We start from the raw sequence: 14,999 nt of genomic DNA, 5'->3' as shown, positions 1-14,999 counted from the left end.
TCGAATTTTGAATAAAAATTAATAAATTAAAAAATTAAAGGGAACTCCATACATGGAACTGATTAAAAAAAAATGTTTTTTCAGCTAACATATACGTGATGGGTGTCTATGGATAGGTCTAAAAGACAATAAGGTTCCTAAAACCATTTTTCGTCAAAATCAACCGTTTGAAAGTTAGACGCTTCCAAAGTGGAAAAATGAGTGTCCCCCCCACTTTTAAAATAAGAAAGTGAGAAAACTATAAAAAATATATGCTGTAGATTTCAATAGAAACTAACAACGAAAATTGGTTTTAACCAGATATCATTATTAGTTTTTAAGAAATAAAACATTTTCAAAAACCGCAAATATAACTTTGTCGTTCATACAAACACTATGTAAAACCACGTTATTTTATAACTTTTATATTATGTCATCTACTTGCTTTTACATTCTGAGGATTCTTCATCAGATACTTCAGACCTTCGACATTTGACATCAAATGAAGCCCACCATGTTATTTTTTTTTTAAGTTGGTATCGGTTTTTTTAAACCTAGTTTTATTCTTTTTTCTACTTTTTGGTATAATATTTTTGTTTTATTTATTATTATAACAGAAATACATCATTTATTTAAAACAATCTCCCATAAAAACCGGTTTAGCGGTTTGACTGTGGGTGTTGCGCCGCATTGTTACACAAAATTATTACTTACTACTTAACTATTTATTCTATATAACTATTTTAAACAAGTATTTTTTTAACTTACTTTTAAAAATTGTTTTATTCCTTTCCTGTCTTGTAAGGGTAATAATGAAACAAGTGAAGATGTCACGCAAACTAATTACTTTATCATTAATCACAATTATAATTATATAATTTTGTTCTGTCTTAAACTTAGGTAAACGTAACAGCTCTTGATTTTTTAAATTGGCGCCTTTTTTTGTGGTCAGCTAGCTTTCGTTGGGTTCCAGCCAGACCATAAACTCTTAAGATACGAAAGTCGGTTAAAGGAAATAAATAGTAGTTCTTGGAAATAATATTAAAATTGCTTTAGTAAGTAGAGTTGAAACATTCCTTACAATGTAAGGAAAAAATAAATTAGAATATGTCTGTTTTCACTTCCAATATCAAAACGATCTCATATCATCTGTGGTCATTGGTCTTGCTCACTCACTCACTCGATTAATCAGTTCATTTCATTCGTTTATTTCGCGATTCACAAACGTCATACATAAGATTTGTTTATTTCAAAGGTTATATCTACGAGTTTGCTAGTTTACCGTAAATATCGGATAAAATAAATAAATAAGATTAATATTGTACCTAACAATGTCTATAATAGCAGTCAGATGTATACCACAAAAGGTAAAAAAACAACACTTCATTTAATTTTGCTTACACAGTACAATAACCAATCAATGAAGTTCTAAATTATATTTTATTACATTTTACTTAATAAAACCGGTATATTATATTGCAGTGGTCACTTATGAATGTTGTGAAGATTCTGGCTAAAACGATAGCTGGTAATTTTGAAGCATTGAACTTTGAAACTGGCAAAGGCGGCAGGAAGGTATGCTACCTAAGATTGTCAGAGAAATTGGACCCTGTTCGCGTTGTGGAGAAGATTAATTCTAATATATTTCCGAAGCAGTTCCGGCCTTTTGCATACATACCTGATCATGTTCCTGATGTGAGTGCTTAAAATTATTTAACAAACACATTTTAGTGTGTAAAATATTTTACTGTTATACTTCTTATTTATAGATTTTGCTTGTTTTGCTCCTATTCTTGAGAACAAACAGGAAACTGGAAGCCACCTACCCCATTTTATCTCTGTTTACATAGTTAATTAATATATAAAAATGAATTGCTGTTCGTTAGTCTCGCTAAAACTCGAAAACGGCTGAATTGATTTGGCTAATTTTGGTCTTAAATTATTTTTGGAAGTGCAGGGGAGGTTAAAAAGGTGAGAAAAAAATGTTTGAGGCGGTACGAAGTTTACCGGATCAGCTAGTTAATATATAAAAATGAATTGCTGTTTGTTAGTCTCGCTTAAACTCAAGAACGGCTGGACTAATTTGACTAATTTTGGTCTTGAATTATTTGTGGAAATCCAGGGAAGGTTTAAAACGTGAGAAAAAAATTTTTGCTGGCTAAACTAGTAGTTAATTATTCATGTAAATATGAGAATTTAAATTCAAAGCTCCAAATGTAGTTTCTTATTTGCTGATGCAGTTACATCAGTTAATACAATTATGTTTGAGAGGACTTCAGTCGTTTGTTAAACATTTTGGATGCCAGAGCAAAAGCTCATTATGCCCTCAACTTCTGCACAAATACCTTTGAAGGAAATAGGGGATAAAAGTAATGTGCAAATTGTTCATTTCATGTTTTGGTGTAACATTTCTTTTTGCCACATATAATATGTGGCCATAGTGTCCAACAGGTTTATGTAACTGATTACAGATCCCGCTAGCAGTGAAACCTAGGAAGATACCTAACAAGCTGCGGCGAGCACTTCTGATCGATGCTGAAACTGAGCCCGAGAAGGTAATGTCCTCTACAAATATCATCACAATCTATTATTAGTAATAGTTTCTTCAAATGCAATAATCTTCGGTACCTCTACCATGAGTTTGAAGTACAGTAGAAGCTCCTTATTCGCGCTTCCTTCATTCGCGGTTTCACTATTCGCGGATTGAAAAATTGCGACCTAATTCCCATATTCGCGGTCTAAAATTTCTTTATTCGCGGATCGAATCGAAATATCGGTGCGTAACCTAAAAAAATACATTCGCTATCCTTTGTCAACGCGTCAGTAGAAGGATAAAAAAATAAAATAGACCTTATTACAGCTACGTCTAGATTGTGACTTCTGCCTAAACCTAGTGTGACCTAAACCTGATGATAATAATATTATCATCAGGCAATCTGTATGATCAGAAAGTTCAATTAAACATTTTTTTTATCTACTATTTGCTTCTTAATTTCGTCATCTAGGAACGTATCCCCTATAACCCCATACAAATTACCATTCCATATTCACGGTTTCTGTATTCGCGGCATATTTACGGAACGCATACCCCGCGAATAAGGAGCTTCTACTGTATTAGTATTTGTGTCGATAGTCACCAGTGACGACATACATGTTTTATAAGGTAAATTTTACAAGGCCTCTACCGGTCACCGGTGGAATTAAAATTTGCTATAATATGTACAAAAAATTTACACCTTCGCTATTGAGTATCGTCAAAACTATTGTAGTAAACTCATGGTAGAGGTATAATATTATGTTATCTATTACGTCATTAACTGCCAACAAATTTTTATCATTAGAACTTGAAATAGGATATTTACCATGTTAATATTTTTATGAGTTAGGGATAGTTAATCCGTTCAGCAATAATCATGGTGCTTGTAACAGTGCTGAAATATTGGAAAATAACAGAAATTAATAAACATGGTAAATATCGCTTTTTAAGTTCTAATAAAATTGTTAGTGACATTAAAAACTTATATTTTTTATTTTTTTTATGAAACACGTAAATCAGCAATCGTATCACCTGATGGTAAGCAATCGCCGCCGCCCATGAACACTTGAAACACCAGAGGCGGTACAAGTGCGTTGCCGGCTTTTTGGGGGTTAGCAATTTAAGGGTGGTTGTTCAGGAATCGGGGATTGGGAAGATTGGAAAGGGGGGGAATTGGGCCTCCGGTAACCTTACTCACACTGTTGTTTCACATCGATTTTCTGTGAGGCCGTGGTATCACTCCGGTCGAGCCGGCCGATTCGTGCCGAAGCATGGCTCTTGAACATTTGTTATATCCCAACAAATTCCTCCCGAGATTAAAAGAAATTAACAGTACAAAGACTAAACTGCTAGACTGAAGCCTCCCCCAAATGTTAGATACAGTGATTATGTCCAGGTGGTGGCTATGACGAATAGTGAGATCTTGATAGAGCTGCAGTGCAAGTACCCCGGCCTGTACAACATCAGCAAGAAGACCAACCATAAACTCATGGAGGAGCTCACCAAGGTAATGTTGATTTATTTATTTTAATAAGTACAAGAAACATGCATAATTTTACAGCTTAACCCAATACATTATACAGTGAAAGTTAAAATAAAATAGTATAATCTATATATTAATACGTGATGCAAAAACTTTGGACCGCTTTTTACGAAAATTGCGCGGACGTAGGAGCATAAAATTTGGTACACTTATAGTTTACATAGGAGAAGTGCAGAACGCTAATGTTTTTCAAAAATAATGCTTATAAAGTACATTAAATCAATAAATAAAACATTACACACACTACCATGCATAGTATCTGATCGTATTTGACAAAACGTCAAAATCGACTGACATTGCGATGATATTCTCACCGTCTCACGCTCACGTCTTATATGAATAGAGTTTTATAAAAGAGTTTGTTTGAGTTTGTTAAGTGGTATTGTAAATAGGGAAGATGCAATATTTTTATTTATGTTTTCATTGTAAAGCATTCCATGTAGAATAGACCACAAGTATATTAAAAATTAAAAAAAACCCTAATTTATTGCAAAAAATGCGTTTTGAAACTGACAGTTTAAATTTTCGCGCGGAAACGGACCTATAGTTTCGATGACGTCATACCTGTTTTCAATGTCTGTCACTGTTAACTGTTTGTTACCGTCGCTGGCTTTTTTCAAAATTTCCTCTATTTTCAAGATATATTTTGATAAAACTAAAAATGGACATCCCATCAACATCTGGTGATTACAATAACAGCACCAAAAAAAGCCTCATGTTTCATGCCATTGTGTCCATCAACTTAAACCAAATTTCCTAATAAATTGTTTTTAACTGGGCTTTCTGATCCCAAACTGAGAAAAAAGTAGTTCGAAGCTAAAAATGTATAGACATTTTACCACCTGGAGCTTGTATCATGGCAGACAGAGGCTTCAAGCACATTTGCACAAGCAATTTCAGTTGATAAGACCACCTAGTGTTAGCAACACTAAGAAAAGTTCAAGAGATGATGCACTAAGATCAAAGAAAATTGCAAGCCTGCGAATTCATATTGAAAGAGTGATCAGAAGACTGCGTGAGTTTGCTTTTTTGAAGCCACATGCGTGTTGATCATTTCCTAATTCCCCATTTAGACTATAGTATAATCATTTGTTGTGCGCTTGTCAATTTGCAATCACCTTTAATTAAAATTAAATAAAAAAAAGTATTTAAAAAACAAAGTTTTATTTAAAATATCTACAAAATGGTTACAGAAAAAACATGTAATTAAGTATTATAAATATCTTTTAATTTTGGAAATACAGCATCTATCCAGAATTTCTTTGCAGCATTCATAACAGATACAATGCTTTTATAAATGATTTTCCAGAAGCACATATAGATAATTTTGACTTTTTCCAATAACATGTGATGGACGTTATCGGAGGCTCCTCAGATCTTCTGTGTCTCTGTCTGGTCGTTCCCTCAATGCTGAGGATCGTGACTGCACATCTTCTGTGTAACCATAGCAATAGTGCAGCAGCATGCTTACACCCACCTGGAAATAGATTTTAGTCAAAATTATCCATGCTACAGTTTAACTATTTAAAATAACCTGAAATGTTTACCTTCAGAAGCCGCACAATCTTCGCATTGGCAGGACTGAACCAAGCTTTGCGTTTCATTTATAATGGCTGTAACACGTTAACCTTTTTTACGTATTTTATGCTCCGGTAACTCGACTTTTTACTATACATAATTCTCCATCTCTCCATGTAACTCGACTTTTTACTATACATAATTCTCCATCTCTTTTGATTTGAACATAGCCGATCGCGTTATCGCCATATTATTTCTACACTCGAAAACTCCGCACTTTCCATAAAAAAAGTTACAACCATGTCTACGCTAACTTTTGGTAGATTCCTAGAATCTGCTTTGATAAACCCAGCTTCCATTTTTAGCCGATAAATGCAAAATAATTTTCGCTTTAAATGTTCACATTCACAACTCAAAGTTGTCAATAGTTGTCATAGCAGGAGTGACGTCACTAAACACTGATTGGTGTATTGAAATACGTTTCTTTACATGTAACTTTTTATTCATAATTTATGATAAAAATCAACATTAAATAAAATGAAAACCTTGCTGTGGCCCTTCTTTTATTCTTTTTTAGCATTTTAATAACAAAATTTTCATAAATATTATTTTTGCATCTTCCCTATTAAATCGTATATGGTCTAATTTCGACCACTAGTAATTTTAATTACTTAAAACGAATTTATCAGCTATCCATCTTCTCACAAAATCTTAAACATTCACGACATACATTCCATCTCGCTGCGAACAAATCACACTCTGGTGCGGACGTCAAGAGAGCATTGATCATCGTCAATGCATAGGTATTGTTGCTATTAATCTATAGATTGAGATTATAAGAACTACTCGATTCGGTCCGATTAAAAAATATATTTTTATGTTGGACAGTCCATTTATCGAGAAAAGTTATATTATACTAGCAACCTGCCCCAACTTCGCATAGGTGCAATGGTGATATATTAAACATGTATTATGCATATAAACCTTCCTCTTGAATCACTCTATCCAGTAGATAGCGGCCAAACGACGACCCATCAAAGTTAAAAAAGATATATAGATTAAAATTTATTTTACTTACGAGTACTTCGACGCCTTACGAGAATTTTTATTTTATTTTTAATTTTTTTTTTTATGGGACTTGCCGGTAATCGAGCAGACGTATGACCTGATGGTAAGCAATCGCCGCCGCCCATGGACACTTGAAACACCAGAGGCCTTACAAGTGTGTTACCGGCTTTTTGGGAGTTAGGAATTTAAGGGTTGTTGTTCGGGAATGGGGATGGGGAAGATTGGGAAGGGGGGAATTGGGCCTCCGGTAACCTCACTCACACAACGAAACACAACGCAAGCGTTGTTTCACGTCGGTTTTCTGTGAGGTTTAGTTTTTATTCCTTTTTTTTTTGGTATTTATACGTTGTAAATAATGTAATAATATTTTATTTATTTACAGAAAGTGTTTGAGAGGGTCCAAACCATAGGAGAAAGGAATGCGGAGATGCTAGACTCGTGTTACAAGCTGAGTCGGTGCTACCGGCGCACGCACCCCCACTTCGGGGACTTCCAGCTCGTGCTGGGCACGCTGCACGCGCTGCAGGACGCCGCCGGCCTGCCCCGCACGCAGCTCAGCGAGAAGGAACTCGCCGAGCTGCCCGCACATTCTTATAGTGAGTCTTGTTTTCTCATTTACATGTGTAGGGACACAAATGCTGACTTTACTGATTGCGTTGAGTACGCTAGTTATAGAGCCAGTCAGACAGTCGCTTGTAACGCCGAACCGTAGGCGCACGTAGGAAATATATCTACTGTGTTTCACGTATTACCATCTTATTCATTTAATCCCAAATCATTGACCCTGAACTTAATATATGCAGTAATAAGTGGTGTAGTGTATAGGTACACAAAGACATAATACACAGACAAACCTACATATGCAACGTCACGCCTTTTATCCCCGAAGGGCTAGGTCCACATTACGGCTCGTAATGGACCATCCATTAATTACGTCACACGTTAGGGGTGGGTAGGGGGTCGACGAAGTGTGAGTTTATGTGACAAGGGGCGGGAGGGGTCTGAAATTTTGTGACGTCACATTTCAATTATTATGATATACTTAACTGTTAAAACACGAATTTGAAACTACAATTATCTTAAAACTCAAAAAAAAAAAATGTAAAATTATTAAATGTGACGTCACACTAGGGAGGGGGGTCTTACAAATGTGACCAACTGTGACAAGGACGGGGGAGGGGGTCAAAAATCATAAAATTCGCGTGACGTAATTTATGGATGGCCCCTAATGCTGCTATACAATGTACACCCACTTTTCTCCATTTGTGTTAAACGTATTGCCTTATACTGGGTACAATTGGCTATTTGACAGTTGTAACAATAAAATATGAAACAAGTTTGATATGATAGCTTTAAGGTAGACAATCACTGTATAATTATTGGTTTGCATTAATATTAATTATAATATTTTATTTTTGAAATTTAAATTTGTGATATTTGAATCTGTGCATTACGAGACCAAAACGTAGCGCGGCCATGATTGTACGTCAAGTGACGTCACATTTTATTAAACATTACCGCCGTACGTAAACAGTCACAGCACAACTCCACCACTGTTTTGTGAAATGTGACGTCACGTTATGGAATGTCACGTGACACGCTGTTTTCGCGCGACAAATCAAAAGAATGAAGAAAATATGTTATTTTTTTATTAAATAATTATATTTCGAGAAAATAAATTATTGTAAGACGTAAAAAAGAAACATCTGAATATAATACAAAACTTTTTCCGAAAACTGTCAAGTAGCCAATTCGATTCTGTGCTACTACTGAGATTTTTTTTCGAAAATCCGAAAATGCCCAGTAGGTCTGATCCGGAAATCGAACCGGAGAGGGTTATCCGACAGTTGCACTTGCGACCATTCGACCAGCGATACAGTTAGGCAGTGGGTTAGTTAGTTTCTTATTGATGCTTAGAAAATAGACAAATTTCAATACTTATTTATTACAAAAATAACTACTCCCGGCGCCTTACTCATTTAACTAGGTTAAATAAGAAAATTAAGTACATCACCTTATCAATATTTTTTAAATATGTAAATATGTACATACATGTACATTATGTGGCAAAGTCGAACTATTTGTTTTTAACTACCTCTCACTACATGGCAACTGTCTGACAGAGTTGAGTTTTTAGATTGCGCGGACTATAAAGGTAAGGTCCACAGGCCCGCATCGTACGCATCGCACGCAACGGATTTTAGTTTGTCTTGTATAGAAACTCATACAACTGCGTCCACCGATCCGCATCGTACGCATCGTACGCAACGGATTTTAGTTTAACTTGTATAAAAATCACACAACTGCGTCCACTGATCCGCGGCGTACGGACTGCACGCAACGGATTTTAGTTTGTCTTGTATAGAAACTCATACAACTGCGTCTATTGATCCGCATCGTACGCATCGCACGCAACGGATTTTAGTTTGTCTTGTATAGAAACTCATACAACTGCGTCTATTGATCCGCATCGTACGGACCGCATCATCCGCAATGCCTACATGCGATGCGTACTAATGACGTCATACGTATATACGTCATGCGTACGGAATGCGTACGATGCGGGCCTGTGGACGCTTACATTACCAGTGAATGTATTTTGTTCCAGTGATTGACAACTTGCCGTTTGATAAAGTGCAGCAAGCCTGCAACAAGTATTCAGAGCGGATTATAAAGAAGGTAATTAGTATTATTACTGCTATTTAAACATATATCTAGACACACGGCAGTGTGTCCGCCAAGTTCGAGCAAAAAAACCGACACACCGGCCGTGGGTTATATTACACGAACCATTTCGGGCCAAGTTCGACCCACCTATAACTCAAAATCTATTTTATCTACGCATATGAAATTTCTAGTATCTGTCGAGATCTACTTACTTATCTAAAATACAAAATTTCATTAATGTACCTATTGTAGGTCTTGAGATATTGACGTCAGAAAATCGCTAATTTTACTATACACTCACTGACTGACTGACTGACTCACTCACTCATCAAAAACCTAGACCACTTCCAATGGTCGTATTGACTTGAAATTTGGCATGGAGGTAGGTCTTTAGGTCAAGGTAAAGGAAAAAATCTGAAAATGGCCAAGTGTGAGTCGGTTTTAAAAATAATGAAGGTGTAAATTTATATCCCTAAGGAACTAAAACAAAAAAATTATCTATATCTTCCAATGGTCGTACCGACCTAAAATTCGTTACGAAGGTTTGTATTTAGTCAAAGTGAAGTAAAATAAGAATAAAAGAAAATAAACCTTACAAAAATAAATGAAATCCCACCCAAAACATAAATGTGAAAGGCTGCCAAGTTCGATAATATTGGAATGCTTCGCCTATAAAAGAAGTGAGATCTAAATAAGTACCAAGTTCCATACACAGACCTCAGTTAAAAATGATATAACTTGGCAAGTTTTAATAGAAAATTATATACTTGACTCATTGCGTTTAGTAGGTTTATAACAAAGTGTGTGAAAACTTGCCAACTTGTTATATCATTTTTAACTGAGGTCTGTGTATGGAACTTGGTACTTATTTAGATCTCACTTCTTTTATAGGCGAAGCATTCCAATATTATCGAACTTGGCAGCCTTTCACATTTATGTTTTGGGTGGGATATACTATACACGGTGTGACAAAAAGGGGGTATACATAATATCAAGTGCACGGTTTCTAGACAACATAACAAACAATACGGGAAGGGTTTTTAAACTATGTTTTCATGGAACCAAGTTATGAATTTTTCCAATACATAAAATTCCAGAAACCGAACATCAAAATTAGGTAGATACAGGTACTAGGCGATCGGATTTACAGAAGAAATGTTTCGTAATTAGCGAGTGACCCATTTAGTTCTTCAGTGCTTCTTGGTGTATATGGGTATTTTATTACACGCTGTATATTTATCTTTAAAGTAAACGTTTTTGATTTTCAAAATTATATTATCCTACTAGCTTCTATAGTTTTTTTAATACATCGAGTGATTTAAGATGAAGGTTTATAATATGTAATGAAAGCAAGAGGGTATATTATATTAGCTGCGGACTACCTAGCGGGTTTACCGGGGCTCCGGCTCAACAAGCAGGACTAGGAACGGGGTGGTTTTTAGTCAGTAAGAGTCTGACACTCGCTCTCGCCTCGTCTAAGGTGGGAGAAGTCATTAGACGATTTTCCCCCCTCAAAAAAAGAGTAGATATATTATATTATTATAATTATTTCAGGTAACTGAACACGTGAAAAATCTCAAATCTGAGGTGACGGGTACCGACACAGAGGATGAAGTGGTCAGGAAGAGAGTTCGGGAGGAACTCAAGAAGATGACGCCGTTCTTGGGCATGGTATGTCGTACCCATTTAATGGATGTTGATATTTCATGTATTATTGAAAGCGAATGATTGTTATATTTAGTTTGGAGTTTTTGATTAATTATTATGTTATCGGCTTACTCACGTAACTGTTTGACGAGGAAGCCGACTACATAGTTTCAAGCCATGCTAGAGGCTCATATTCATGAGCAGCATTCCGCGACACACGACGCGGCGATTGTCGCACTGCTACTATGAATGTGCTGAATATGAGCCTCTAGCATGGCTTGAAACTAGTCGAGTTCCTCGTCAAACTAGTATGTTTCAACGAAAGTTATACTTGACTTGTTGATTATTTATTTAAGTGAATATTTCTTTGTTTGTATAGATCGTGAAGCAAGTTGTGAGCAAACACTTCATTCCACAGAAGACTGGCTACTATAAGTTACGGGTGAGTAATAGTTCAATGCGACCTTTCTCTTACTTCGAATTGTTGAGAGTTTGACGCCAATAAGTTCAAATTAACTAGTTGCAGTTACGTAGTAATGTTTTAGTCATTCCAATTACCTACCAAGTGGATGAAAATGTATTGATTAAAGGTAAGCGTCCACAGGCCCGCATCGTACGCATCGCACGCATTCCGTATGACGTCATTAGTACGCATCGCATGTAGGCATTGCCGATGATGCGGTCCGTACGATGCGGATCAGTGGACGCAGTTGTATGAGTTTCTATACAAGACAAACTAAAATCCGTTACGTGCGATGCATACGATGCGGGTCTGTGGACGCTTACCTTTAATCAATTTAGTGAAAACTTAATTTAGTGGATAAAAAACAAATATGGTAATACGTAAATATTTTTGTAGTTATAATTTAATAGTTGTGGTTAATTGTAGTGTGCAACGTAGATACCATATTGATAAGATTTATTGTAAAAAAAAAAAACAGATCGTATGACAAGGGCACGGACCAAGAGTCCGTGGAGATCATGTAAATATACTCAAAAATAAGATAAGATCTAATACGTATCATGTTACATTGACGATGTACCTATTGTCGTTACCTACATTGTTCCTACATATAATTATATACAATAGGTAAATTATCAAATAATGTAAGAATATCAGAGATATTGAAAAAAATATTTTTTTAAAAAGAGTAACAATGGAGTTTCTTGCTCGTTCTTCTCCATTCGAAACAACATTTTGGAACGAGCGCCTAGCGCGCTTCACTGACGGACAATTCAATTTGACGTTTCAAAAGTGCCTAATTTGGCCTAGTGGTTGCAAGTGCGACTGCCGGGCAAGGGGTCTCGGGTTCGATTCCCGGGTCGGGCGAAGTATTACTGGGCTTTTTTCGGTTTTTCGAAAAATTTCTCAGTGGTAGCTCGGAGTCTGGAAATGTGCCCGGTATATGGCAATAGGCTCACCACCTATTACATGGGACTCACAACATAAATTGTGAAAAGTGGGTGTACATTGTATAGCTGCATTACGTGCCGTAATCAGGGTTGGAAAAAAAACATGTTTTTTTTATAAAGAAAAAAACATCATGTTTTAATTGAAAAACAAAAAAAACATGTTTTTTATTAATGCTTCACTGCTGTTTTAATTGACTTGTTTTAAACATGTTTTAATCTTGTTTTAAACACGTAAATATGTATAAAATGAATAAAAAAGCTGGAATTTCTATAAAGTTCCGCCAAAGCGGGTCTTTCTTCCGCCCTGTTATCACATTTTTTTCCCAAATAATACAGCACACATACACGCACTGTAATAGTTAATTAATAACGCCGAACAAAATTACGTAAAAAAAGCATATATACGGTCGAATTGAGAAACCTCCTCCTTTTTTTGAAGTCGGTTGAAAAAATACGTGTCCACCAAAAGCGAACCGGGAAATCCCCGCGTTTTATGAACATTCATTCACCGCATTACCGCTTGTCAGTCAGGGGAATCCCATCTAGTAATATCCATGTTGCCAACTCTTTAGTAAAAAAAATATACCATTAGGTTTTTAACTTCTTGAGTGTAAAAGTATATAGAGATTTTTTTTATGTGTTTTCAACATGTTTAAAACAAATTAGTTTTAATCATGTTTTAAACATGATACATACTTTTGTAGTGTTTTAATCAGTGTTTTAAACGTGTGTTTAAAACAAATGTTTTAAACATTGCCAACCCTGGCCGTAATGTACACCTCTGCCTACCCCTTCGGGGATTAAAGGCGTGACGATATGTATGTATGAAATAAATGCTTTGACGTTTGACTGTCCAGATATACGGCGAGCCATTCCTGCCGGGCAAGGAGACGATGGCGCCGTTCCTGCGCCGGTTCCAGACGGCGCGCACGATCCGCTCGGAGCGCATGTTCAACCTACTGCTGTTCGACGTGCCGCCCTCCAACTACGCCGCCATCATGGCCATGGACGGCACTGTTCTCAGTCAGTATTACATCCTTGTAATAATTATAGTGATACATACTAAATTAACTAAAAATCACAACAAATTAAGTAGGATGTACGTCGCCGCGTCTGCGCACGCTGCTCATGATCGAGTACCTCTGTGACTGGAAACTAGTTGAGCTTTTTATTTAATATTAAATTCAAATATTTAATATTAAATTGTCAAATTCAAAAAAGGCCATATTCGTATATTACTATGTATTTTTTTTTATTTTACTCATCTTGGAGCTAAGGTAGATTGAAACTAGCATCGCTGTCGGCAAGCACCTCATTTATTGGCGCCGTCGTCACTCTGGACACGCGCGTTCTGTTTCTCTAACCTAGCGCCCTGGGCACTTGTCTAGTTTGTTTTAGGGATAATACAGCTCCAGACTTATCAACAGCTTATTAGTGGCCATTGCTAACCAAAGGCCTCCCTCGCGTGGAGAATGTTTGAGTGGATGTTCAATGTGGGTTGGCGATTTCAAACTTATAATAATAAATTATAAACCCCGGGTATAAACAATGTTTTCTTACACCGTTTTGTCAGTATGGTGTCAAGTAATCTTAGAAAGTACAAATAACTCGGAAAAAGTCACATTTGGACTTGCCGTTGGTAGGTTTAGTACTCTCATGCATGAGGAGCTGCTGTTTTAAGCCTCCGTGACACGACACACTCCGTCAATTCCGACTATACTCATTTAATTGTTGTTTGTTTCACAGATGGTGCCAAGTTAGTGATAAGGCCGTCAGACCTGCCCATGTATAAGTTGCCGAGCACCATACTCTCCGCCAGTCTAGAGGCAGACGCTCAGGACGAAGATATGAAACAAGCTCAGACCGCCGACTGGAATGACGATGAAACTATGTAATTACTACAAGCCTAGAGTGGAAGTTAGGAAGATTTTGTATTTAATAATGTGTATTTGAAATACTTTGTAAGTTAATAAATAATATTTAAACATACAATCTTGCGTTTGAAACAGATATTATACTATCCGGAGGGATACAGAACCTCAGAATAATGATAATTAGGTAATCCTCTCCTCATCCCCGATCCCAAATCCTTAACCCTGAAAAGGCCGGCAACGCACTTTTTTTAAGGGAGTAAAATCTTCTCGTGGCTTGGACGAGGCGAGACAGAGTGTCTCTTACTGACTAAAAATCACTCCGATCCTACTCCTGCTTTTCGAGCCGGAGCCCCGGTAAACCCGCTAGGTAGTCCGCAGCTCCGGATCAGGCATCAGCCCTTCTGGGCCCCATCTGTGGTGGTCTGATGGCTCTTTGAGGCGCGCGCAGAACGCGACGCGCCGCATGCACGGGTCTGGTTCTGGTCGGACGGCGAGCTACCCTTGCTCGCCGTCCGCAGGCCCGCACTTACGGTGGCCGGAGATCATCACGCGATCCCCGACGCCCGGAGTCTCACTCGACGGCTGGGGCGTGAGGAGGTTCGTTCCCTAACGCGCCCCGTTCTCTAAGGAGGAGTCCTTAGCTAGCATGACTGCTTCGCAAAAGGAGGAGACGGCATCCCAGTCCCCCTCGCTCAGCACCATCGCCTGAACCAGTGCCGGATACGAGAGGTATCTAGTGAGGAGGAGTATTTTT

The 14,999-nt window shown here is 37.1% G+C and overlaps 1 protein-coding gene across 1 annotated transcript; it reads left to right on the top strand.

Annotated features, from left to right (window-relative positions):
- The first annotated feature begins 1,174 nt into the window (after positions 1–1,174).
- LOC118276979 (uncharacterized) lies at positions 1,175–14,363 on the top strand. The gene is made up of 10 exons (XM_050699793.1): positions 1,175–1,346; positions 1,462–1,674; positions 2,451–2,534; positions 3,912–4,022; positions 7,027–7,240; positions 9,253–9,323; positions 10,866–10,982; positions 11,338–11,400; positions 13,229–13,394; positions 14,118–14,363. The coding sequence occupies exons 1-10, from the start codon at positions 1,311–1,313 to the stop codon at positions 14,264–14,266; spliced, it is 1,224 nt and encodes a 407-aa protein (XP_050555750.1). The 5' UTR covers positions 1,175–1,310; the 3' UTR covers positions 14,267–14,363.
- The last annotated feature ends 636 nt before the right edge of the window (positions 14,364–14,999 follow it).

This window comes from Spodoptera frugiperda, chromosome 17 (genome assembly GCF_023101765.2).
Source record: "Spodoptera frugiperda isolate SF20-4 chromosome 17, AGI-APGP_CSIRO_Sfru_2.0, whole genome shotgun sequence".
Classification (NCBI taxonomy): domain Eukaryota; kingdom Metazoa; phylum Arthropoda; class Insecta; order Lepidoptera; family Noctuidae; genus Spodoptera; species Spodoptera frugiperda.
The sequence above is the reverse complement of the archived record's forward strand: the minus strand, read 5'-3'. Positions and strand labels throughout refer to the sequence as shown.

Bases quoted from the DNA above. Each gene is read 5' to 3' on its own strand.
- LOC118276979 (XM_050699793.1), top strand. From the start codon at position 1,311: ATGTCTATAATAGCAGTCAGATGTATACCACAAAAG. The intron at 2,535-3,911 runs GTAATGTCCTCT...GATTATGTCCAG, and splicing joins CTGAAACTGAGCCCGAGAAG to GTGGTGGCTATGACGAATAG. The intron at 4,023-7,026 runs GTAATGTTGATT...ATTTATTTACAG, and splicing joins TCATGGAGGAGCTCACCAAG to AAAGTGTTTGAGAGGGTCCA.